This window comes from Anas acuta, chromosome 7, assembly GCF_963932015.1.
Source record: "Anas acuta chromosome 7, bAnaAcu1.1, whole genome shotgun sequence".
NCBI lineage: Eukaryota > Metazoa > Chordata > Aves > Anseriformes > Anatidae > Anas > Anas acuta.
Window position 1 is genome coordinate 22468568 of NC_088985.1, and position 25294 is coordinate 22493861.

A 25294-nucleotide genomic window follows, 5' to 3' on the forward strand; every position below is an offset into this window, starting at 1 on the left:
GATTTTTTTACTTTACCAAAATGCATGTTTCCCTCCATAATAATTTTACCTCTGTGAAATTCAGTTTTTTCTATAACAAGTAGATTTGTGTGAGTGTGTGTGCGCGTCTGTCCTGTCATCAGTGTTAGGGACTTTGTGACTTGCCCTACTGATACAATACCAAGTTTGTGATATCCTTGCTCTTTCATTACCTTGAATTGTATACTGTTCTGAGATTTCCTAACCTGAAGAACCATGCAATTCTACAATAATCTGTTTAAAAAAATGCGTTATCAAATGCTCTCATATTTATTATTGTTTTTGCCATTTGCATTGTGGTAATATGCAGAGTACTCAGAGGCAAGTCTGTGCAGGGACTCATTTCATGTTTATTACACTACAGTGTTTTAATTAGTGTTTCAGTCTGTCACTGTGACTAAGCACCTTCAGTGAGAAGAGGCTTTGTTAGAAATGCATTGGGGGTTGGTGTAACCTAGCAGTTTTCTACGTAATCCTGTTTCCTTTGTGAAGTGAGCTGAGCATTTTTTGTAGATATCACACAAGCTGCTGAGTCATATTCTTTTAAGTATCTTGTTTTTAACTTTTTTGACCATTTTTTTCAGGTGCAGATGTAAGCACAGCTATGAAAAGCCAGCCTAGTATCTTTTCTCCTACCCTGACAAATGGGAAATGCCGGCATATAAAAATAGAGCATTTAGTGATGCTTTCCAATAATACCCTCCCAGAGATTTGCCCCTGGGAGTACCTTGAGGTGATGGCTCAGTATTTAATGCTGTAGGATGTTTTTTCTTGCTCATGGCCTTTTTCTAAACCTGTGTAAAATTTTTAACATCCTAAAAATCTTGTGGTTAGGGGTTCCATGGCTTGACTTACTTTGAGCCTTGCCATGTACTGATGTACTGTGTTTAATGCACTTCAATTTCCCCCTACTTGGGAGAGACGGTGAACAATCATTCCCTATTCCCTTTTCTCTATGCCTTCCATTATTTTTAATGGGTACTTTACACATTTAACTGTATATTTAATTATAAAGCTTTAGATGATCTCTTGTACTCAAATGAGTACAACATTTGTGAACTGTTGAGCAGCTGACATAAGAGGTGAAATCTTGCTTTTTAAGCCACTACGCATATTTTTGGATTTCCTTCAGAACTCAGCACTCATTCAGCCTCCTAAATGTACCCATATTTTAGTTGAACAGCTCGTTCTAATATCTGTTCATCTGATCTGTATACTTCCACTAATGGCTCATCTTTTTTTTTTTATAAGAAGGTATGTTTGTGGGGGAAAAGAATAAAAAGATTTAGCCTGTAAATATTTGATATTCTTACACATTATTAGTCTCCCTACTTATTATTTCTCTCAAGCATGTACTCTCTCTTCTCCTAAAATGCGTATGTTTATATATGTGCATGACCTGTTCGTGCATTAGAGTATTCATCAAGTCCTTCCTGTTTTGTGCTCTAAAAATTCCATTTCTGACAACCAGCTGTTTTAGACTGTGAGGAGTAGCATTTCTAAATGCGTCTCTGATTGTGGCATTTGCCTTGTCTTTACACTGGTGCTTAAAAGCACAGTAGGATTTTTGCTTCTGTGGATTTTTGCATTTGTGATCTCTGCCAACATTGCGCATTCAATGTATTCTTGCTAATCAAGACCGTTCTGGTACCCGATGTTCATAAAAATTCAAGCTGGTGTTCTGTTTCTGTCAGAACACCTTTCCTGTTGTTTGTTTGTTAGCTTGGTTTTCATATGTAGGATTGCTTCTTCTTTTTGTAATATAGCCTTTATAGGTCGGGGCTCTGTTACCAATATTTTCAGTATATATGTTTTTCTGAATTGTGTCTCTCTGCATGTCTTGATTTTCTCCTTGCTTCTGTTTTTCTTTCCTGTACTTCCTCGTGCATTTAATCCCAAATGTAGTTTAACTCAAGACCTAACCTTAGGTCTTGCTGGAAGTCAGTTTTGCGTGATCCATTAACTTTTAATTTAATTATATGTGCCCTGCTATTTATATTTGTATTTTAACATGTGCGCGTGCGCGCACACACACACCATTTGTGTTGATTAATTTTAATTCTGTCCTTGGGAGCAATCCTCCATGAAACAAGGAGACAGGTTTTTTCAGAGTTGAGATGGGGTTCCCATTTATACATCTCTCTACATCACAAGATCTATTTTTCACCTCAAATGTAGGGAATTAAATTCTAAAGTTAGTCTGGAAAGCTGTGCTGCATACATACAGCCCTTAAATATTTTGAGTATCTTTTTTTTTTCCTATCTTCTGGGTTAATAAATCTGTTTTTAAATAATATGTATATACCCCGGAAATAATAGCAACAAGTTAATTGAATCAGGCCATCACAAATAAATTATTTACTTTTTATCAACAAACCAAATAGCAGTCATTTATACTGCTTTCTTTTCATTCATTTACTGAAAGTGTGTTTTAACACTGAGTAACAGCTTGACAGGCTGCCCTAGTTAACAACCTTTTTTTTATTGCAAGTGTTTTGTGTTTCATTTAATAAGTCTTTTAAAGATTTTAGCTTGTTAGCTAAGCTGTTTGCTCTACCTACACGCTTAATATCTACTATACAAAGCTTTTCTGTGTTTATTTTGCTGTTTGCCCCCTTGCTTAGATTGGGCCTCTGCTCACTCATGGAGGAAGCAATGCAGCCCTTGTGGCTAGGATCCTGTAAAGCATTCTGAAGGAGGCTGTCCTGCCCTGCAGTGCAATGGCTTGAGTGATGTGCTTTCTAAAATAACTCCGAGATCTGTTATGAAAGATTTTAATCACTAAGAATTGGTTTGATATGTTAATTGTACAAAGGATCTTTCTGTAGCTATGGCACACAATTTTGTTGGATAACTTGTTGGCTTCCATTTGCTAGCCATTCACAAGAGTTTCTGTTCTAAAGCTAAACTAGTTTTTTTTGTCTTCTAAGGAAAGCATAGTTACAGACTTGAAAAAATAGCAGCAATGCTAATGAGCATCATCTGGATAACTGACCATTTAGCTGGGCTTTTTAATATAAAATCTGTAAATCAAAACACTATTTTAGAAAAGGAAAATAACTTTTTTAAAAATGAAATATTTATTTATCCACAGGAAATAGCTTTAACTACAGATACTACAAAATCTGTTACAGGTCGGTCTTCACTCTTTCCTTTTGAAGATGGCTTCCTAGACGACAGTCACGGTGATCAGTCTTTATCATCGGGTCTCAGCTCTCCAACACGCTGTCAGAATGGTGAAAGAGTGGAACGCTATTCTAGAAAGGTGTTTGTTGGAGGTCTTCCTCCTGACATTGATGAAGGTACTGTGAATAAGTTACATTGGTGAGATATGGGAATTGGCTTTCATATTATTACTTAGAAAAGGTCAGATTTCATGAAAACAAATGTATTTTACAAGGTATATGGCTTGTTGTGCTTGTGGCATTATTTAAAACAAACAACCTTCCCCCTCTTGACCTGCAAACCCTGAGATTTTATTTGACATTCTTTTGTACTGTAGATTAGAGGAGATAGAGGCAGAAATGTCTGCATAGCAGGCCTTCTAATCTGCAATAGCAGCATATCATAGAATCATAGAATATCCTGAGTTGGAAGGGACCCTTAAGGATCATCAAGTCCAACTCTTGACACCGCACATATGTCCTCATATGCATTAAGTAGAAAAGTTGAAAAAGGGAACTCAGTTAGTACTGTCACTTTTCCACATTTTTTTCTCTGTCCTTATTAAAAGATGTCGTTGACTTTAAGGATCTTGTTAATACAGTCCTTATCAAAATAAACTGGGCTTTAATCAGCTGTTATATCCAGCATATATGTAGTGTCCAGTCCACATATGTAGGGTGTTTAATAACGTTACATAATAATCACCTTAGTAGAGATGGTCAACGTGATCTGCATGCATGTTCCCACACCCCTCCGACTCCTACACAGTTTTTGATATATTTTTCATATTACAGTAGGAATCTATCCTACGTGGCTTCCATTGGCATACATAGGAAATTAGAGGATGCCTTATAATGAAAAGGGAGGGATTTTATAATCTGTTCTACTAAATCTAAAGCTTAAAACATGTGCAATTATAATTAAAAAAATAGCATGGGTTGCCAACCTGCGGTTCACAAACAGCTCAGATGTATTTCCCACATCACATCAGAGTTGCAGGACTGTTGATACAGGGACTGCTGGGTAACCTGAATCCCCAGCTGCAAGAAGCAGCAGGCTGACAGGCACAACTAACGTGAGTCAAAATACATGCCCAGCCTATCCTGTGAGAAAGTAACATAGCCTGTTGAGAGCTATTATCCTCCTCCATGAGAGATCTGCTCTAGTAACACCTTTTTCCTTCAGCTCTTCATTTATGTGGTATGCATGTGGTATGCATTTTGTGGCTCTGATGCCCAGCTCCCAGGGATCAGATAAACTGGACACATCTCAAATAGTGATCATAAAATTGGAAAACCACAGCCTTGAAGCATTTCTCCTGATGGATTGATGCTCTGATCTATCTGGCATCACATTAGATATAACTTTATATTAGATATAACTTTATACTAATTCTTTCCTTAAAATACATTTTAAAAAATGCATTGAGAAAGAAGATTTTTAAAAAACACTTTTTCTGAAACATCTGTATTTAACACAATATTGCCCTATAGGATAGTCTCATATGGTGTTCCACGGTGTTTTTAAACTGATACTTAAAACAAAACAAAACAACAACAACAAAAAACCTTGGTGATTCAAAGCAGATTTTCAGAGGGGTCTTAGGAAGGTGAAGTCCCCACAGCCGTGTGACCTGAAGCAGCCTCCTTTCTAGGTCATGCTACAAGGAGTGGCTGTGCTGACATGTAGCTTCTCCATCAGTCCCGTGTGGCTGCATCTGACCCTGCTTTGTGGCTATAATTAGACATAGACCACAGCTGAATCATATTCACTTTTGATAGATCGTGTTTGCATTTAATCCTACTGCAAACTTGTGTTAGAGGAATGCAAAATTTCTTTTTTAAGCAGCCACATAGAGTACAGAGCTGAAAGAATATTTAGGCATTATCTACGTACATTATTGCAGTTTTTGTTGATCCTGATAGGTACAGAAAATAGTCTAACTTTTTATTTTTTTTATTTTTTTAATTAACAATGTTTACCTTGCCACTGTTAGTCTTCAGATTCTGTCTAAGGTGCCTCATTTGTTTTTTGTAGATGAGATCACTGCCAGCTTTCGTAGGTTTGGACCTCTTGTGGTGGACTGGCCTCACAAAGCTGAAAGCAAGTCATATTTTCCACCTAAAGGTAATTAGCTTAAAATACACTTATGCAGGCTGTTCTGGTAAAAGGAAACTGTGTTTACAATGTGGCAGTCCATTAAAAAGAAAGGATTTGACTCTGTGACGAAATCTCTCTTTCAACAAGCATGTTTTCAGCAGATATCATAATGAAAAAACACAATTCAGTGAATGAAATGTAGTCTTGTCTGTGTACTTCAGCAAACCTCGCATCCTTGATTCTGTGCTTAATTTATACTAGGCTTTGGTTAGAAGGAAAGTTCTGGAAATTTCCTAGCACTGATTCTGTTGCAGTTTGCATATTGTAGAAACGATAAGAAATGCTGTTTAAACTATTATTCCTGTGGCTAGGAGTCAGTGGTGGATTGGATGCCCGGTATTTTGTAGCGAAACATGAATCCACTTTGTGTGTGTGCTGACCCCAGGAAGCTGTGATCCTGCTCAGAACCAAAAGGTCTGCATCAGGGCTTGCTGTTGCTGAGGTGCAGCAATGAATTCTGCTGAGAGATGGAATGTTCAGCTCAGACAGGTGCCATGCACCATGGTCACCATTTCTCAGCTGGAGTTGATTTGTTTCAGAGTGGCTTCAGGTGGGGCTATTTCACACCTGTCGGCAAAATACTATGCAGGCTTATTTTGGGTTTATGGGAAAACTGATGGGGAGAGTTGCCTGTCTAAATCCAATTGCTTATTGTACACTAGCTTCTCCTATAATTTTATACTATTTTATATATTCTTCACATATATATTTTTATTTTATATGTAATATATACATATAGTATTTTATGTATTTTATACAGTCTGTGCTAAGTGGCACCTGCCTCTTGCATATAGTTTGGGAGTTCACATGCAGCATAAAATTAGACACACAATTTCTGATCTATATTGTAAGATTTTCTGTTCTCACTTGATCTGAAAGCTCTTAATTGCTCATTAAGGCCACTGATTATTTTTGCAGAACAGTGGGCTGCTCAGTCACTGCACTAGCTAATCCTACAACATTTTGATAGATGTATTTTGACTGTAACAAATAAAAAATAATTTATCTGGAGCTTAATTGCTGGAGTCAAGATAGCTCTGTGACAAATGCTTGCCCTGTAAACAGTATTTGGGGCACTTGCCTGAAAGCAAACAAACAAACAAAAAAAAGCCTAAGTGCTCTCTCTCCTGTTCTGTTCTCACAACTCAGCCTTGCTTCATATATTCCTATGGACAGTTAGGAAAATGATATATTTATATCTTTTGTACCTTTACTTACAAGTTTAAAAAACAAACAAACAAACAAAACAGTAATAAAACAAGTTTCTTCTCATCCCTAATGTCTCCTGGTCCTCTCCATTATATTTTTTAATTACTTATTGAATTAAAAGAGCAATTTGTGGCAGATCAGCATGGGACTTCCAGTTATTAATGAGTTTATTCTGTATCTGACAGAGGACTAGTTATGCCTCAACCAACTTGTGAAAATGTTTTTGAGTAAGATCTATTTTAGCAGAAGACAAGGGAATGCAGTCCCACTTCTATTTTTGTCGTGATTCTAATATAGGAAACAGCTTTCAAAGCCCCTGCCAGTTGCCCTGAATGTCTGTCTGAAAGTGCTAAACAACAGTCAATCCCAACTGTTCCAGATTTATTTATAACTGACTTCTTAGTTATCAATCAGGACTGCAGCATCATACGTCCTGCATTCTAGTCTTTGAGATTCACTTACAGTCACATTAAGCTTGGTGGGTCAAATGTACATCACTTACTGTGATCACATATAGGCAGTATCTACCTAGAAGACAGAATGTTATTACCAGGAGTCAAAAGGTAAACACATTATATTTTTTCTACATCTTTTTCATCTATTTTAAATATAAAGAAATACTTCTTTTCCAAAGTTATTACGGAATCATTGACAGAAATACCACAATAAAATGCTTCCAGTCCTCTTTTTGATTAGAAACTTCTTTAAAACTAAAATACAGCATTTAACTATTTTATTATTGTTTTAAGCTGTTCTGATTTATTATCAGGCACTTCTTTATAAAACAGAGAAATGAAAAGCGATTATGCTTATGTACAAAATTCAGTGATGCACTTATTTGGCTACCAAGTACTGATGAATTCATATGTTTTCTCCTTAATTTTTTTCTCCCTTTTTTCTCCCTTTTTTTCTACGTATCTTCTTTCCATGTCACACTGCTAGTCCGTAAATTTTCTGACATTTTCAGTGAGTCTTTCAAATGGAAAATCTGCCCAAATAAAAAAGGACAGACAAATAAAATTACATAGGAGGTCTTTTTGTGTGCTAGTAATCTCAAAGGAAGACAAGAAAACTGGATTGTTGGAATGCAGTGGGATGACGTGGAGGTTAATCTTTGTTCACACGTTAATAAAGGCTGATCTCTGAGGCTTCTCCCACCTACTTGAACATGACTGACTGGCAGTAAAATTGATCGCTGTTCTTACTGAAAAAATGCTGTCACCTCCAGATGGACCTTGGTGGCCTTTTGACAGATACAATTTTTCATTGCTCCTTTATTTTTGTAAGTCAGGCCAGCAGACTCTATCTGGACTTGCAACAAAAGTTGTTTTTTGTTTACTTTGACAAGCATTCAGTTACAGGTTTGGAGCAGACAGAATCAGTAGTTCCTGCCACGGGTCAGCAGACAGATGAGTTGTACAGTGGGGCAGTTTTACGTCATGGTTTTCTGTCTTCATACATACATCCGGGTGATATCATCCCTGACAGCCCCTGTAAAAGTGTACTAATACAGACTTTTAGTATCTACATGGGTTCTTCAAGAAAAGTCCTGTGCCTTACTTGTATAATAAATACTGAATTTTTAAAGTGTTTACACGTACATCACATTAAAATTAATTCTGTATAGTTGCACTATATTAGGAACACTTTGTTGATATTCTTAGGGCTAGGAACAAAAGGCTGCAAGAACTATTAGCCATTACTAAGCTGATCAAGCATGAAATCTGAAAGATTAAAATAAAATGTTTACAGTCTAGTGACCCCTCCCCTTTATCCCATCCCAAGATAAAGCCTAGAGTGCTTTATCTTGTTAGTTTGGCGGGCAAGTCAGGCCATAGATGTTTAGTCAGGCTTGATCTAGCAAGCTGCATTAGCTAATTTATTAGCTGGTGTGGTTGATTAGCTTAGGTGCAGTGTCGTCTAAGCTGCTTTCAGGGCTAGCTTTGGTCCAGAAACATTCCTGCAGTGTTGAGCTTGAACAAAGAATGCTTTCCTAGTTTTGGCAACCTGAGCAGGATGATGTCACTGGCCCTGCATAGTCACCATGGGTTCGCTTAGACATGTTACTTTGAGTTTAGTGCTGGACCTGATGGACATAAACTGGTTTTGTGTGAAATACACTGAACTGCAGTCTCCAGCGTGGTGAGTTACACAAGGCTTATTTCATTATGATTTTGGACCCTTGGGCATTGCAGATCAGCATGAATGTGTCTGTACCATATTCCTCAAGCACATTGTGCACTTTACTATACAGGTTTTCCTGTTTTTCCAGATATTCTAGGTCTTCATTACCTTACTGAATCTTGCCTGACATGATGAAATACACTGAGAGCTTGTGTTTGAGAGAGATCTGTTTTGGTCAGTGATTAAGAGTTTTGGTAATAACAACACCAAAACCAAAATCACCTGATAGATCAAACACCTCTTACTGGAAGTATTGCTTGCCATTGAGTTCAATATTCAGATTGCTGAGAGAAGGACCACTGGCACCCAGCTGTTTTGTCACCGAAAGTGTAGATTATGCGCTTGGGCAAGATAAGTTGATAACAGCTGACAATGCATATAAGAGACTGCTATTTCTAGTTCTGAGCATCTGTATTATTGCCTCAACATTTCTTTGTACCCCTCCTTGCACTGTAAAGCTTAGCACTGTATTTTTATGTTGGTGTCATTCACGAGGTGCTTTTAATGCCTTGCTTCTGAATAAGACCAATTCATTACTATTGCCTGAAAAGTCTTTGGATGACTTCCTTTGGCATCTGTTTGGATATGTGAGTAATGGAACTGGCAAAATTATAAATGCCATGTGTTGGTCTTGGGTAAGCAGATGCCCAGTTTGTAATGTGTTTACTTGGCTTTCAGCATGGAGTTTTGGGAACTAAATGTGGTTTGTGGCTAAGTATTTTTTGAGTACCTATGAGATATTAAGAAATAATTAAATATGCACCAAAGGAAATCATGAAATGTTGTTACACATTACCATGACAGTTTATTTCACTCTGGCAAATTCCAGGTAATTCATATTTTATTCACATATAAACCGTTTTTTTATTTTTTTGGTGGTCTGCAGAGTTAAGCAATATTTATGCTAACTACAGTCATTTTTTTCCTATTTTTTTTATTAGACAGATGGTGCCAACTGTTACAAAAACATTCATTTAGTTTTTTTTAACAGATTGCTAGCTTTAAAACAACTTGTTAAAAGCTTTTACTGACTTTTCTTTGTGATAACTATTATTTTTCTACATACACTAAAACCTACATGGTAAATTTAACAAAGATAAAAATTATGCAGAAAACTTACTATTTTCCTTTCAATTTGAGAGGACTGATGTTTGGATAAAAATGGGTTAAGGAGCAAAAAAAAAAAAAAAGGCAGTGCTTGGAGATAGGATGCATTTGGGATGGAGGAATGCCTTGGTTTTACAGTTGATTAACACATGCAATGAAACCATCTGATCCTCTTGTATTTTGTCTGTTCTTTAGTTAGTTGTTTGATTAAAAATAAACACACTTGTCCGTACTGCTGCTCGCATGGGAACCCTATAGGTGAGCAAGATCTCATGAAAACAAAAATACTATCTAGAAAGTTGCACAAAGTAAGACTGTGAAATGATTCTCATGCTTTCATTTAAAACAACTGGTGGGACAAACTGTATGAGCATTCCTGATGATCTCTAAGGTAACATCAGATAGGAACGCTGTCGCTGGTGGTCTTCCGACCAGTCTTGATTGCAAGGATGAGGTCCATTTTCATGGCTACTTCCCTTGGCACTGCAGTGGGAATGGTAGTTTCTGCCACAGCAGCAATAATGAGTAGTTGAAAGGAGAAAGTACGGTGTTGCAATTCTAGTTTCATCAGCTAGATTCAGAAACTAGTATCTGGCTTGTCTGAATGTAGTGATCTACTTAGACTAGTTTCAGTACTTCATAGAAGCTGTGGATGCCCCATCCCCAGAAGTGTTCAAGGCCAGGCTGGATGGGGCTTTGGGCAGCCTGGTCTGGTGGGAGGTGTCCCTGCCTATTGTAGGGGGGTTGGAACTGGGTGATGTTCAAGGCTCCTCCCAACCCAAGCCATTCTATGATTCTAGTTGCTTTGGCCTAAATAATTGAATACCATACCACTAAAGTGCAGCACTAAATGCCTAGCCAGTTTTCATTCTTTATAAACTGAAGCCAGAGACCACAGTATTTGCTAGAATGGAAATTCAAGTTCCTTAACCAGAAATGCATTGTATGGCAAATAGCAATGCAAAATCTTTTTAAAACTTTATTTGCATATGTTCCAACACATGTGCACAAGATCAGTCTTTGAACCGTTGATTTCTGAGGCTGTGTGTATAATTTGTAGGCCCTGTGCCTTCCTACAGCAGTACAGCATGATCCCAAAGCAATGAAATTCACAAACTGTATGGTAGCAAAATGTAGGGCATACTAATCTGCTCTTCTGTAGCTGTTTAAGTTTGTTTTAGCACAGAATTTTCTTTTAGGTTTTCAATGAGTTTTGTTTAAGCCTTTGCAAAGGTCTTCACACTATTTCCTATATTGTGCTAAATGTTTGAGGAGTCGTGGTGGTCAACTGATGATGATTTTAAAATGTCTGTCTCTGACAGCTGACACAGCAGTCTTAAAGAGCATTCAAGAAGCTTGCTTCCTTGCCAATGCTATTTGCTGTTTTTTTTTTTTGTTTGTTTGTTTGTTTGTTTTTTGTTTTTTTTCTTTTCCTTAGGGTAAACAAGAAACTGAAGAGACAATATAAAAATATTTTTCAGCAAACCTAGGCGGGACAAATCTTATTCTATCTTATTCTGAGATAGCTTTGTACAATTAGTCTCTTCTGGATTTCATGTTGCCTTCAATAAATGCTATTTCTTTCAGAATTACTAGGTTGCAAGAGAGGTTTTATTGTTTGTTTTGTCCATTTTGGTTTTAACCCTGAAGATGGGACCACAAACTTCTAGCAAACATTTGTTGTCCCTTCTTCAGTCAGCAACTTCTGATGCCCAAGGAAGGAATGACCAGGTTTCTTCAGATGGGGCTCAGCATCCTTGCCTCCACGGAATTTGGTAGTAAAGACGGTTCTGTCAGTCTTACCAATTGCTTTTCACCACAGTAACCAAATAGGTAAATAAAGGCTATTTACTATGAGAGGAGTATAATGGTTGTAGCTCAAATATTCCTGAGGTAGTTTAGCTTATTACTGCAAATCTTCTTCCAGAAACAAATTTTCCTTTTCTGCCTACTTCCCTATCTTCCTTATTCGCCTTTGTGGCATCAGAAAGCTTTTTCCAGTCAAGGCATGACAGAAGTGATGCAATGCCCACAGTCAGTGGATGAGCTTATATTCAGCACTAGGTTTTTGAAGCGGGAGGGTTGGGGTTGGGAGGGGCAGACATTGGGCTGCAATCCCTGATAATGGCTCTCATTATTAACTATTGCATCTCAGCCGTTATTTGGTAAGAATCAATCTTGCAACACCATGTGCTGGATGACGCTCTGTAAAATGTTTTCCTAAATGGAATAGTCTCTTGTGAGATTTTTAGGTAGTGGGACCAAATCCAATTATTTTCTGATTGTAATGTAAAAGAAGGCTCTTGTCTGAATTTAGATCTCTGCTCTAGCCATAATTTTATCCCTCACCTGTGAGTTGTTTTTGTTTTTTTTTCTTGTCTGGTTCTCAAGAAATTGTGGTTGACTTTTAGTCTATAGGGCACATTTCTTTGTATAGACTGAATTTATTATTATTTTTCTTCTTCCAAAGACTTCAGAGTCGTTAAGATGTCTCTGATAGGTTGGATTAATTTCTAGCAATCGAAGCACTATCTGCACGAATAGTTGCAGACTGACTCTCTGGGTAAAAACTCAATGTCATGTGCTGGAGTTGCAGCATTTTCTTTCCAGAACAAAGTTTTTCCACAAATGATCTGGACCCTCTCCATTGGACATATGCTGAAGAGGCAAGTTGTTTTCTCTCGCTCACTGCCTCATTGAGTTAAGATTGCAATAGGACTTCTCATACCTTACACAAACTATTTTATTAGAGTACATTCAGTTAAGCCACAGTCAATATTTAAGGCTTGTGTCAAGAGGATTGCAGCTTCCAAAATCTAAAGAGCAGCTGTTTGAAGTCTGGTTCATGTGTTTACTAATCACTACTTATTATCACAATCTGTAAATGAGATGCCCAATTCAGTAGGTTCTGTTTAAATACCAATTCCAAGCACTCGCTTTCTGGACTAACAGTTGCAGTAAATTTGTTTGGACAGATGCCCAAGTAAGTGACTAGGATTTCTCAGTGAGATTTACCTGTGTGCAGTCCTGTTGTTTTCCCCTACCCCTGCATTGTTATGCAGCTGTTACCTGAAGTAAAGCTTCTTGAAATTCTTACTTATTTAAAATCAGCACTATATTTAATCTAAGTGGAAAACAGACAAACATTTAATTAAATGATACAGTGATCTGAAGAACTGATGTTGGAAAAAAAAAAAAATGCATTTTGGAGAAGTTTATTGATGTCTCTCTTAGACAGAAGTAGGAAATCTTAAAGCTCGTTCATATTAAATAATGCATTTGTTTATGGTTTTGTGAATAATTTATGTACTCTTTTTTTCTTGGGTATTCACTTTTCTGGTGGTGTATAGGTAACTGATACTGAGATGATTTTTTTAGTATATTGAGCAACTAATATTAATAGAGCTACACTTGATTGTGATCACAAGCTTTAAATCTTTATGTTCATAAAGATGGCATCAAAGAGAAAGGAGGTGCACTAAGAATTTGCCTTCTAATAGTTAAAGGTGAGTCTTATAAGTCGTGGGCCTTCCAAATCAGGGGCTGGGCAAAGTTCAAAATGTTAACTTTTGGCTCTTACAGCTAGAGACATACAGATCCTCTTTAGAAGAAAGCTTTGTGTTGAGAGAAAACAGAAGTGCATAGAGCTTGATGACTGCCTTCACCACATTTCTTAAATAAGAGCACTGAGTCATGCATTTTTAGGAGTATGCATCTCTTTGTCATTTTTGTGGAAGTTACACAAATACATTACTGAGATATATGGTATACTAATTAAGAATACGTGTATGTTGCACTGTCTATATCAAAGTGAGTCAATTACATGTGCTTACACATCACGTGGCTTACTCAGGAGGTATGGGTACATTCTCACTGGATTTTTAGTGACTATGAAGTGTGTCTGTGTGGGGAAGAAAAATATGAATTCTGATTGTGACTAACTGATAAATATGTTCAAGTAGTGAATGGATATTTAAGCTAAAATAAGGTATATGAAATAATTTGTTATAGCTACTGTTTATACAGAAGTTTTACATTAGATAATGGCTAAAAGACTCCTAAGCTGATTAAAAAAATGTTGCTTTGACTGTCGACAGTTCACATCACAAATATGAAAGGAAATGCTAGTGATTTTAATTTGAATGACTGCCTGTTCATGATATCTAGCTAAATTCTTAATTTCTAATCAGTTTTTGTCAGGTGGTAGTCAAAGAGCACTGTTCTCCAGCCTTAAAACCATTAGTTAGGACTCTACAAGAAAAGCAATGTGCGAAATATCTTAGTGCAAAAAAGTAACTTGGAAAGAAAAAATGCAGGAGAAATAGAAAGAGAAGGTGTGTAAATTCCATTTACAGTGAATGCACTGATAATGTACATATATGCATGTCTGGACAGAAGTGATAAATATTTTAGATTTGTTTTTTCCTTGGTCACTGTAAACACTATGTTTTTCCTGTTATAGCTGTCTTTATTACAGAAAGTCAATATAAAAGGCCCAATAATGTTGTTTTTGTTTTTGTTTTTTTTCCAAATCAAAAAAAAAAAAAAAAAAAGAGTGCTACTTGTAAAGTATCTTCCCTTTCAAACTCTTAATAATAAATAATTTATCAGAGTCATCTGGTTACATTGTGCAGCTTCTCTAGATGCATACTGCTACCAGACAACAGTGACAATGCTAAAGCATTCATAACAAATATTGAGTATGCAGTTGGAGTCACTTTCCAAGAAAACAGATCACAGAAGGGAGTTCTCAGTCACTTCCATGTATTGTAGACAATAGGTTATGAACAATACAAGGAAGAGTGTGGAATTAATCTTTTTGCTAGTAATGTATTGCCTATTCTTTCCTTTAATACTAGTAAGAAAAGGTTGCTCAACATTATATCACGTTAGCAAAAATTTACCATAGAAGATGACAGTACAGTTTCAGTCTGAAGTTTGTGTTCTTATTAAGATGTTTTCTCCTTTAAAAAAAAAAAAAAAAGCAGGATTTCCATTTCTTGCTCTGAATAGTTTTCAAAGCATGTGCAGTTGTAATACTTGGTGTATAAAGTGATTGTTTTTTTCAAATATTTTCTCATGTAAATGTTACTGTATCAGCTGCATGTCAGTGTATGTGCAGAACCCCAGTTTTCAAACTCTCCTATCCTATTAACGACATAACAAGGGATGCACAAAGCCTTGCATTAGAAAAGGAGAGACATCTGACATTGACACACAACCTTTATTTTTATCTAAAGCAAAGGACAGTAAAGCCCTTCTTAATTGAAGTCTCCCAGAAATAACCATTGATCCTACTTTGGAACAGAAGTACAGGTTGCCAAGAATAGATTTTGTGGAAATTGTTCTAGATAACAACAAAATTTTAGATCCTTAAAGGAAATAAAATGTGTTTGTGTTTTGTTTTGTTCTCTAGCCATTATTTAAAAACCTCTAATGACTAAGACACTAAAAAGTTTTAAGGAAGCAAAAAGAGTGAGGGAGTTGAAAGCATTACCTGAAATTTGAACATACAGATGTACAGAAAAAGGGTTTTGCCCCTTATTTGTAGGAAATAAACAGGCTGTTTTTATCAAAAGGAAGCAGTTAAATGTCTGTCTTATTCTCATTAGCAACTTCTAAAACGAAGTAGATGTTACTGATACTCTGCTTTTTTTTTATGAAGTACTATATTTTTCCCCATCAAATCTCAGCTCTATTTAATTTAGCTATTTTTATTTATGTATCAGAGGGATTCTATTCTATCCCTCTGATTTCAAAAGCTAGGGGCAGATATGAGCTGTTGTCTCTCAGATGTCGCATTGCTGTGCCTGGCAGCTTTTACCTATGCTATACCATGCAAAATCCTCCTGGTTTTGGGACCTATGATGTATGTGGCTAATGCTATCTCAGTGTAATCAGTCTGCTACATAGCAATGGAGGTGGTGCAGCTTCAGCTTTCATTTAATAAAGTGAAAATCGTAATATTTTAGAGAATTTAATAAATCCTTTTTTTTTTTTTTTTTGAAAATATATCACTAACTAGACATCTTAAGAGAGAAAAATTTGTTCTGGAAACGTGAGTAATTGAATTTTGGAAGCACATTCTGTCATTAAGGTCTTCAAGCTGTGTCTTTTCAGTATGGCAAACAGAGATGAGACTTGAGCAACTAGAACCCTAAAACAATCCACATGCAAGTGAATATTCAAACCAGTTATTAACCAGCAATTCATTGAAGCAGAAATGGACAAATTGACTACTAATAAAGCAAAGAGAAATAAAAGCCTAGTGCTGAAGCTATGTTGTCTGCAACAGAAACCTTTTTGTTAAGGGAAACTGCTGACAGCATGTCTTTTATGGAAATAAGGAAGATGCAAAGTAATTGCAATTTAGGTATTGTTAAAATCATTTTTACTTTAGTTAAACTGTAAAAAGTAAAACAGAAATAAGCAGCTCCCTGCTCCCCCCCCCCCAAAAAAAAAAAAATAAAAGTTTTAAATTATCTAAAATAACCTCTGAAATTAAACTGAAACTTTTTTTAGTTGCTCTGTTTGACAGACTGTGTACACAGTCTTATTTGTGTTGTCCATCTACACCATTCCCCTGTATCTGTAGCTTTGGTGTTTTAAAACTATTTGTAGATAGCACAGCTAAAACTGACTGGATAGCAGATTAAAGGAAAACTCTAGCAGTAAATTCCATATATGAAGCCTTTAACCTATTACTCAAGCATAATGTATCTTTCATTATGAAAACCATTATGATTTTGCACGTATTTTCATTTCCCTAGTTATTTATCCTCCTGTATAAACAATGGTGCTGGTTTTCTGTATGCACTAAAAGAAGCAGAAGGGATTGTCTTCAGATATGGATGATCAGTGGCATTAATTCCAAAAGATTGTGAGCAAAATTCTTCAACTGGATAAACAATTAATTGCTTTGGATGAACAATGATTAGAATTCAGAGTGCTGTTCTGACGGGATTGGAATCAGTAATGTGGAGTGACCCTGGAAGACAGCATAAGCTCTCATCTTTTCTAAGATTTTGGCTAAGCAACATCCTCCTGGAGTATTGGTCTTTAAAGTAAATCCCTTAATTTAATGGGTGGAGAACATATAGCCAGTATGAACAGTTGCCTTTCCTGGTTCCCTACACCTCACAACCGTTGAGCCAACCATCTGCATTCTGTCTTAAGAAATATTTTGCAGCCTAAGTTCCTCTCTGGACAGTTTTAAAGTTACCATGAAGTGCAGACTATCCAACTGTCTGTGCAGAGGAGTGCTAGAATCATACACGTCTGGAAATATCTTGTTTTTTTTGGTCTATGTGAATAACATTGGGTATTAAGTCTTTCCTTTTTGTCTACTCTATTTTGAATTTAAAAGGTAAAATGTTAAATCCAGGATCAAATTTCGCTAATTAAAAATAACTGACTTCAGCTAAAAGTTAGATTTGGGGACCTTTGTTTTCTTCCCCTGGAAATTGTATGCAATTACCTTAGTTTTACCTCATGCTGACACTAAGGAATGGAAGCTGAAATCAAGTAAACTACTGCATTTTGCATTTATCTAGAATTTTTCTATATTGAAGTTGCTCAGAGTGGAATTTGAAATTGGCTTATTGACAAACAAGAGTAACAGGGGTTTCACTCAAACTTGAAAGTGATCTCCGTTCAGCCATCTGTTCAGAGTTGAAGCAGCAGCAGACCCAAACCCAGTAGATGAAAATGAGCTGCTTTGTCCAGAGCAGTCGTAGTTTATCACCCATGAAAAATTCAGTTCTGAATCTAGTTGTACATTTTTGGTGTTTATGAATGCAAAAGCTTGCTATTTCATGCTGCTGACCCCTTAAATTTCACAGAGGTAGCTCTTGCCTCATCAAAAATTTAGTCTTTTTCATCTGATTAATTTATGTGACAATTATAACTATAATAAACCAAATTGTAGGTTATAGCCTTTGTGTTTATACCCTTTAATTCTGATTTATAGCTGCTATGGATCATGTTGCTTTCTGAAGTCTGAAGTTTTAAAATGGCTGTGACCTTTGAAAGAAGAGACAACCTTATAAATTTGCTGTTGCAATGTTTTATACTAGTGTAGAAGTAAAATGCCAGATAGTAAGAGAGGTTTTAATGTTCTTGTGGAATATTCTCCACAAATCACAAATCTAGTGGAGGTTTTTTTTTGGTTTTTTTTTTTTTTTTTTTTGCTTGTTTGCTTTTTTGAAAGGGTGGAGGGGTGGGTGGCATGTCAATGGTTTTAATCAGTAAATTTGGGAAAAGTATTTTTTACTACAGGACAGACTGAGATGGAATCTCAATACTAACTCTTTTTTCCCTGTAAGCCAAGAAAGTCTGTAAGTTGTGATGACCAACTAATCCTTTCTGCTGCTTGGTTTGTTTTAGAGTTGAGAGGACTTTGTAAGTCTTTAGTTCTATATACATTCACTGCAGCACTATTGGAATACTGTTGTCTCCATTCAGCAGTGAAGTGAAGAAGAAATACTGGGGCAACAGTCCCCATCTCAAAAACAACGTTTGTCCTTGTGGAGCAAATAGATGTTGTGTTTTGTTTGTTTGTTTTGTTTTGTTTTTGTTTGGTTTGTTTATTGTCTTTCTTTTTGTTTGTGCATGTGTGGTTGTTCTGATTTGTTTTTTAATTTAAATTGAAGTGGAGAAAAACTCCCCAAAAGATATGTGACAATGTAGGAAGTTACTAATTTCTCTATTATTTGTGGTATATTTAGATCATTTGTAGTAAATGGTACGTGTTACTTTCCATTCTGTTGGTAATCTCAGTGATGTGGGCTATTTAACAGTAAAACTGGGATTATGAAGATGTGTAGTTCATTTCATAGAGGCTACTGATCCAGAACCTCAGTTTTGTTCAACTTTTCCATGTGACCTGCTTGCTTTGTTGACTTTTCTTGACATTCATCATCTCTTATTTAGCTATGCATGCTTCATTTAACTACTATGTAGATTCAGGATTCAGGATTTCACAGCTGTGGAACTAAGGATATGGAGTACATACCTTTAATTAAAAGCAAACAAAACCTACCCCAAAACCTGTCTTTAATGTGGCATATGGGCAATTTCTTAAATATCAGATTACTCAGACTCAGTCTAGTACTCATGAAAAACACATAAAAATGAATAGGAGTCTAGTTGTAAGATACAAAACTGTTAACATTTCTTACCTTTTGGGTTTTTAGAGAAAAGAATCAGCTGACAGTGTCATATGCTTCCATTTAAAATTAGACTGCCTAAAAGAAGTCTTTGCAGCCCTGACTAACACATAATTTCACTCTTCTGCAGTAGCTAAGTGAGATTACGGTCGTTTCTATTTTGAGGTTTCTTAAGTATTTAAAGCCTTTGATGTCGTCTTGAAAATCCAGTCATGTCACTGCAATGTATAGAAGAAAGTCTGCGCTTTGTTTTTTTCCAACAACTTGGATTTTTATTTTTTCAAAAATCAGTTTAATTTTTAATAGTCATTTCATCTTTGGATTTAGAAATGTGTTTTATTCATGTTCAAAGCACCTTCTAATAAGATTACTAATGGTGACTTTGAGCAACAACCCTTTGTCATCACATTAACTGATTTAGTAATTTGGTTCATACTGTTTCTGAATGTTCCTTTACTGTGGACTTTAAAACAAGTTTATTCTAAAAGTTCTAGTAAATACAAATGTAATTAAATTTAAAGATATTTTAAAAAATCTAGGGGGGGGGAATGCTATTGATATTTCATGATAAAATTACATCCATTAAAGCTACTTTTTTGAGGTAGCCCTCTCAACCACAGAAAATAAACCCACAGATATGAAACTACAATATTAACTTTCTTTGCAAGTTTAAGTCCATCTTATTTTTTTTTATATAATAATGTGAGGCAGATATGTATTGAAATACATTATGTATGAGATCTTAGGTGCATGGTAGATTTTTTTTTATTGTAATCTTGTAAACTATAAAACATCAGAAAAGAATCAGAAAAGACACTGTGTAAACTTTTAAAAGACAAAATGAAAGAAAGTTTACTTCAAAGGTAGTTTAACTATTTTTAAAGTTTAAGTGGTCTTTCCATTCTGCATATGAGATAAATAGATGTGACTACAAAAGGCTGTCCTGGCTTACTATGCAGTATGTAGAGAGAAGAGAAAGTGCTCCTCTTCGTGTTCTTAGTTTCACTGCCCACCACCAGTGTTATAAAACTGAGAACACACATGAATGTGTTGAATATTATTTCTATATCTTATTTTGCAAGTGGGCTGGATTTTGGAAATAATGTACTTGAGATCAATTACATAAGAAATTGATAGGTGATATGCAGACCTCTGCCATGCATATGTATTCAAATACTCTTTGACCTTGTGTATAATTATTCATCACTAGCCTAGACAATGCTTGCAAAAATATATTTTCCAGACTATAGTAGCATCATACGGTAGTTTCAAGCATAACTTGCATTTCAAATGACAATCTTGTTTAAAGCTTGTGGGACACAGTGCATATGCCAGATTTTCTTGTTTGTTCTCAGCAAGGTTAAGTGAAATTAGACCAACTGGACAAAATATCCTTTCATATGGAAATTGTGTTGCTGTTTAGATGTCAGAATGGCACATGTACAAAGCAGCTCAGTTCTTGTACTGCTTTCCATAAAATAACAAATCCTTGAACTCAAGGATGAGGAGCTTGTTGGCTGTGCCTCAGAATCTAAGGCAATTAATTTTCTCTTCATCTTCTCTCTGCTGTACCCCTTTAGAAGTTGTAGTGACATATAGCAAAATATGCTGTTGTCCTTCTCCAGTGGATTGTAAAGTGCAATGTATATTGTCAGCACTACAATGATGTTGTACCAATAGCCAAAAGAAGGAGCTAGATTGTTTCTGCTCTGCCAAGAAGCTATCTATCTGTGTATATAGGATATTCTACTGTTGTCAAGTATCTTGCTATTTTCTGGGGTTTCAAATAACTTGCCTAGTTTACTTTGTCAGGAGTAGGCTCCTGAGCCCTTAAGCTTGAGTGCCTGCTCAGATGAGAATAGGTCACTGGTAAGGTTTGTCTGTAACATGCAGTCATGCTACAGCATGCTACCAAAATTCATCAGTTCTCTTTCTTTGACAGGGGGAGTTGGTGGGGTGTGGAACAAAACAACAGAAAACCAACTATGCTTTAAGTATCTTTCTTGTCCATATAAGCTTCTACATGAGCCCTTTATCGTTTGAACTTCTGTTATTTAGTTATTTTTCATGTCAGTGTAACCTTCGTTAATCTTCAGTATCAAAAGTCCTTGAATAATGAGAACAGATGTGCAATCACCACATTTTGAAGTAATGCTGAGCACCATGTATACTTTGCTGGTCCAGCCTGCTTGCTTGTCTAGATTAACAGAAGACTGCTGCCATAATCTATTTACCTGTCTGACTTCAGAGTCAGGCAAATGTGTTCCAGTCACAGAGGTCCAGAGGAATGAGGAGGTATTAACTTACTAAACTAAAACTCACAGCTGGTGTTAGCCTCAGGTTAGAAAAATTAATTCATACTAATTTGGGCTGTAATCTAGCAGCCAAAGTTTAAATAATTTTATCTGGTTCATAATTGTGATCATATCATTTAGTGTATCCAACAATGCCTGTCAGCTCCAGCTACCACAGAGGTAACCTCTTACTATGACCCAGAAAAACCTGGAAAAGCTTCATAGAAGAAAGAAGCATTCCAAGCTGTTGTCTGCATTTTTGCCGAGTAATTAGCCAGAATTTCCCAATTTCGATTTTGACTTTATGCTAAACAAAATTCAGAGATTTTGCTGGTTTAAGATTTATAAAAGGCTGGAATAGACAAAAATTCTGCTTTTTGGAGTTCAAATCTTGTGGTCTGCTCAGAAGATAAAGGTTTAAATATATTGTATAAATCCTTTCAAAATATACGTAAATGTATTATTATTTGAATTTCATAGTACTAGAACGATCTGTACTGCATCTTCTGTAAATCTGTCTCACAAAACATGTAAAATATAAGTCAGGGATTGGGGCAGAACTATGAAGTATGCTCAGTTGGTTTTGGAGGTGTAATGCTCTGGTAGTCTTTGCTAAGGGTCTGGTTTTCTTACTAGGATGTTTTATAAGGCTGAAAAAGAAACTTTAATTTCTGTGCTGAAACTATAATTTATACAAAGTTGTTGTTCTGATTATGAAATTTAATCAGAAGGGATGGTATGGAGTAAGGAAGATGTAGCAAGTGCATAGATGGAAAATAAAATGAATCTGTAAGTGATAGCAGAATTATTTTTGTACTCAATTTAATTAGTTTTATAAAGTCTAAAACTAAGATGTTGAAGTGCGCTTATAGCTTTAGGGAACTGTTTTAAGAGAATTACATCTCCCAGAGAGGAAACCAATGCTTTTACTTAGGTAGTATTTCACTTCTTATTTGGACTGTATCTTTAATCTACCTCAATGCTAGGTATGCAAGTTCCAATTTTGCTAGCAAGTGTGTTGATCAAACTTTTTTCCTTGGGTAGGTCAGTCTTTCTAGGTATGTCGTAGGCTCTAGTTATATTGTTAACACAGGATTTTTTTGTGTTTTAAAACAACCAACCCCGCAAAATTTAATGTTCCATGAGAAGTCCCATAGGGCTAGAAATAGTAGGGTAAGAGATTACCCTACTAAATGGTAGATTTCTTCTACAGAGGAAAACTCTTTCTCTTACTATTTTAAATTTTATTTAATAAATCTAGAGTTGTGTAGTATGTATTTAAAAAGACATGCCAAGTAATAGTCACTCAATGCTTACTGCAAAACTTAGGCTAAGACACAATTTAATAGCAAATAGACTATGTAAAGCTATCCTAGAAGATGGCATAATTGGCGGTATACCATTGATGGGTACTTTGTGTAAAGAGTAAAGGCAGAGAAAGCCTGGCAGTCCTTACTTAAACTCCACCTGCCTCTAATTGCTGCAGATTTTCTCAAAAGAAGTAGCCTGTAAGATGTACAAGGGCAAAATTACAAAGGTCAGAGCCAACATGTTCACATTCAGTGAGAAAACTGAGTTGAACTGATTACAGAGCAAAAGAGTAATGCATGCTTGATAGAAAGCCCTCTTAACATGGGCAGCTGTATTCAAGTCTAGCAACCAGTCTTCAGATGTTTTTTCTTAGTGTATCTTGTACTGTATTAGTTCACTTCTGATGTGGCAAAAACATGGACTACTCAGGTTCGGTTTTTATTCCAATTTCACAACATTAAGCAAAACCAAAGAAACTTTTCTTGTCAGCTGTATTGAGAAGAGCACTGAATGCCACATACACTTAGTTTTACTGGGTAAATTGAAATCCTGAAATTCTGAATTACTTAGAGCAATTTTTATCGGACTTTCTTTTTTATTTCTTTTGAACAGTTGTACTTAAATATAAATAACACACCAGGTCTTTTAATACAACACAAGTAAAACACAGCACATTCTTTTTCATTTATGCCTATTTATTTTAGGTAAGCATTTTTTCATATAAAGTTAAGTGTGTGAGTCTAGAAACATTGTGCTCCTTCAGAATTTAAATGAGCAGTTCTTTTAAGGTTTATTTTCTATTTTGCAGTTTGTCTTCTTGATGTACTCTGCTAAAGTTAACTTTTACCTTAGTGTATTATTGTTAATAACAACACATTTTTTTATTTTTTTTTAACCAATTACAAAAACTTAAGATGTGTTCCAGGTGAATGATTTAAAATTTCATCACAACAGTATGTACTCTAAGGAATATTGCTTAGAAATAAAATGTATTTACAAAGTAAATGTGTAGTATAACTAAATAAGGATAATTCATATTATTTTATGGTATGCTAACATTTCTGCCTTTAAGTCTATTTATCTGTTTAGCTATATATATATATATTTTTTTTCTACTTCTAATATCTATTCTTTCTATATGGTGACAAGAAACTTGGTGTCTCCATTATAAGATCACAATCATGGGTACCACCATATAAATAGCTCAGACATAGTGGTTAGATAATAAGAACCTATATTCTCTCCACTTGAAATAATTAATTAAACAAATTAACATAGTCATACCCACAAAGCATTGTCTTCTCCATTCTGAAATCAATACTGTATGAGGGTATGATATATTTTGTGAATTTAAATTTATGAAAATAAACTAAGAGCTTTAAGAGTTGTTTGTAATTCTTATTTTTTATTCATGTTTGGGATTTATTTACTTTATTGATTAAAAAAATACTTTATAAATTAACCTATTCTTTTTTTCTCGCACCCTTATCCTTTTCAAGGTTATGCCTTTCTGCTGTTCCAGGAAGAAAGCTCTGTACAAGCTCTCATAGATGCCTGTCTGGAAGAAGATGGGAAACTTTACCTGTGTGTGTCAAGTCCCACAATCAAGGATAAACCAGTAAGTAGCTTATGCCATGGCATATATGCTGGCTGCTAACCCATTTGTTGGTACTCTTTTCAGTTAAATTAATAAATACTTATAGTTAATTGACTTGTCCGTTTCCTGTTGCTGTCCTTGATGTTACATTGAATTGACTTTCTTTGTCAGTGTAACGTGGTTTTAACGTTAGCTTCTTTCTGATAAATGCCATGTTCAATTAACTTTTATATTTGCTACTTCTGGTATCTCACAGGAGTATGCATCCTTTTACAATGTTAGATATAAAGCAATTAGATTAAGCATTTTTTTCATCTGTATCATTGGAAAGAAAAGAAAGCCTTATACAATGAAATGAAGAACTTAACCAAGCTCTCCTCCTCCTCCTTCTCATCCTTCCCCACTCCCCTCCATTAAAACCTAGATAGCTTCAAATATCCCCTGTACTCCATTAGGTTTCTTAATTATTATTTTTTCTGCATGCAATAGCTAAGCAATTTATAACTTAGCTATGTCTAATTTACCATATATAAACTGCAGGGCAAACACAAATAATGCAGACAGCTACAGCAGAATGTATGGTAACCTGTTTGTCTTGTTTGCATCTCTAAAGTACTTTAATGCTAGTCTTTTTTTTGTGGCTACAGATACGTACAGATAGATGGAAACTACAAATAAATATAATAAGATAAAAAATATGCTGCCTTTTTAAATGCTATTTAAATGACTTGTGAGCAGTTTCTTTCTGTACAGTCTGAAGACTTCATCTCAGCTGTGTTTGCTGCTTAACAGAAGTGAGCAATTGCACTTCTTAAACTCATTTTTGTATCCAAGTACAGAAATTAATTACATCTCCTCTACTCATTCTATTGATGCTTTAAAATTTCTGGATCCTTGAATGTGAAGCCCAAACTGCACCTGTAATTATATACAAGTGATAAAGTATTTTGTATGTCCTTTCACAGATTTCTTGTTATAAATGGCAATTAGGGGCAGGCAATTAATGAGAAAGGAGAGTTTGATATGATGTAAAATTTAACTCAAGTGTGGCCTCTAGAGGTGATAAATGAATTGTCCACCTT

General features: G+C 35.6%; 1 protein-coding gene across 15 annotated transcripts in view; it reads left to right on the forward strand.

Moving 5' to 3' along the window:
• CPEB3 (cytoplasmic polyadenylation element binding protein 3) overlaps nucleotides 1–25294 on the forward strand; it is a 92391-nt gene that overhangs the window by 55625 nt on the left and 11472 nt on the right. For 13 of the 15 annotated variants that reach the window (XM_068688100.1, XM_068688103.1, XM_068688102.1 and 10 more), the window contains 3 exons: nucleotides 3153–3320; nucleotides 5221–5310; nucleotides 24115–24233. In XM_068688100.1, coding sequence (XP_068544201.1) covers nucleotides 3153–3320; nucleotides 5221–5310; nucleotides 24115–24233 — 377 coding nt within the window. The remainder of the gene's footprint in view (nucleotides 1–3152; nucleotides 3321–5220; nucleotides 5311–24114; nucleotides 24234–25294) is intronic. The other 2 variants (XM_068688106.1, XM_068688107.1) reach the window with 1 other exon arrangement.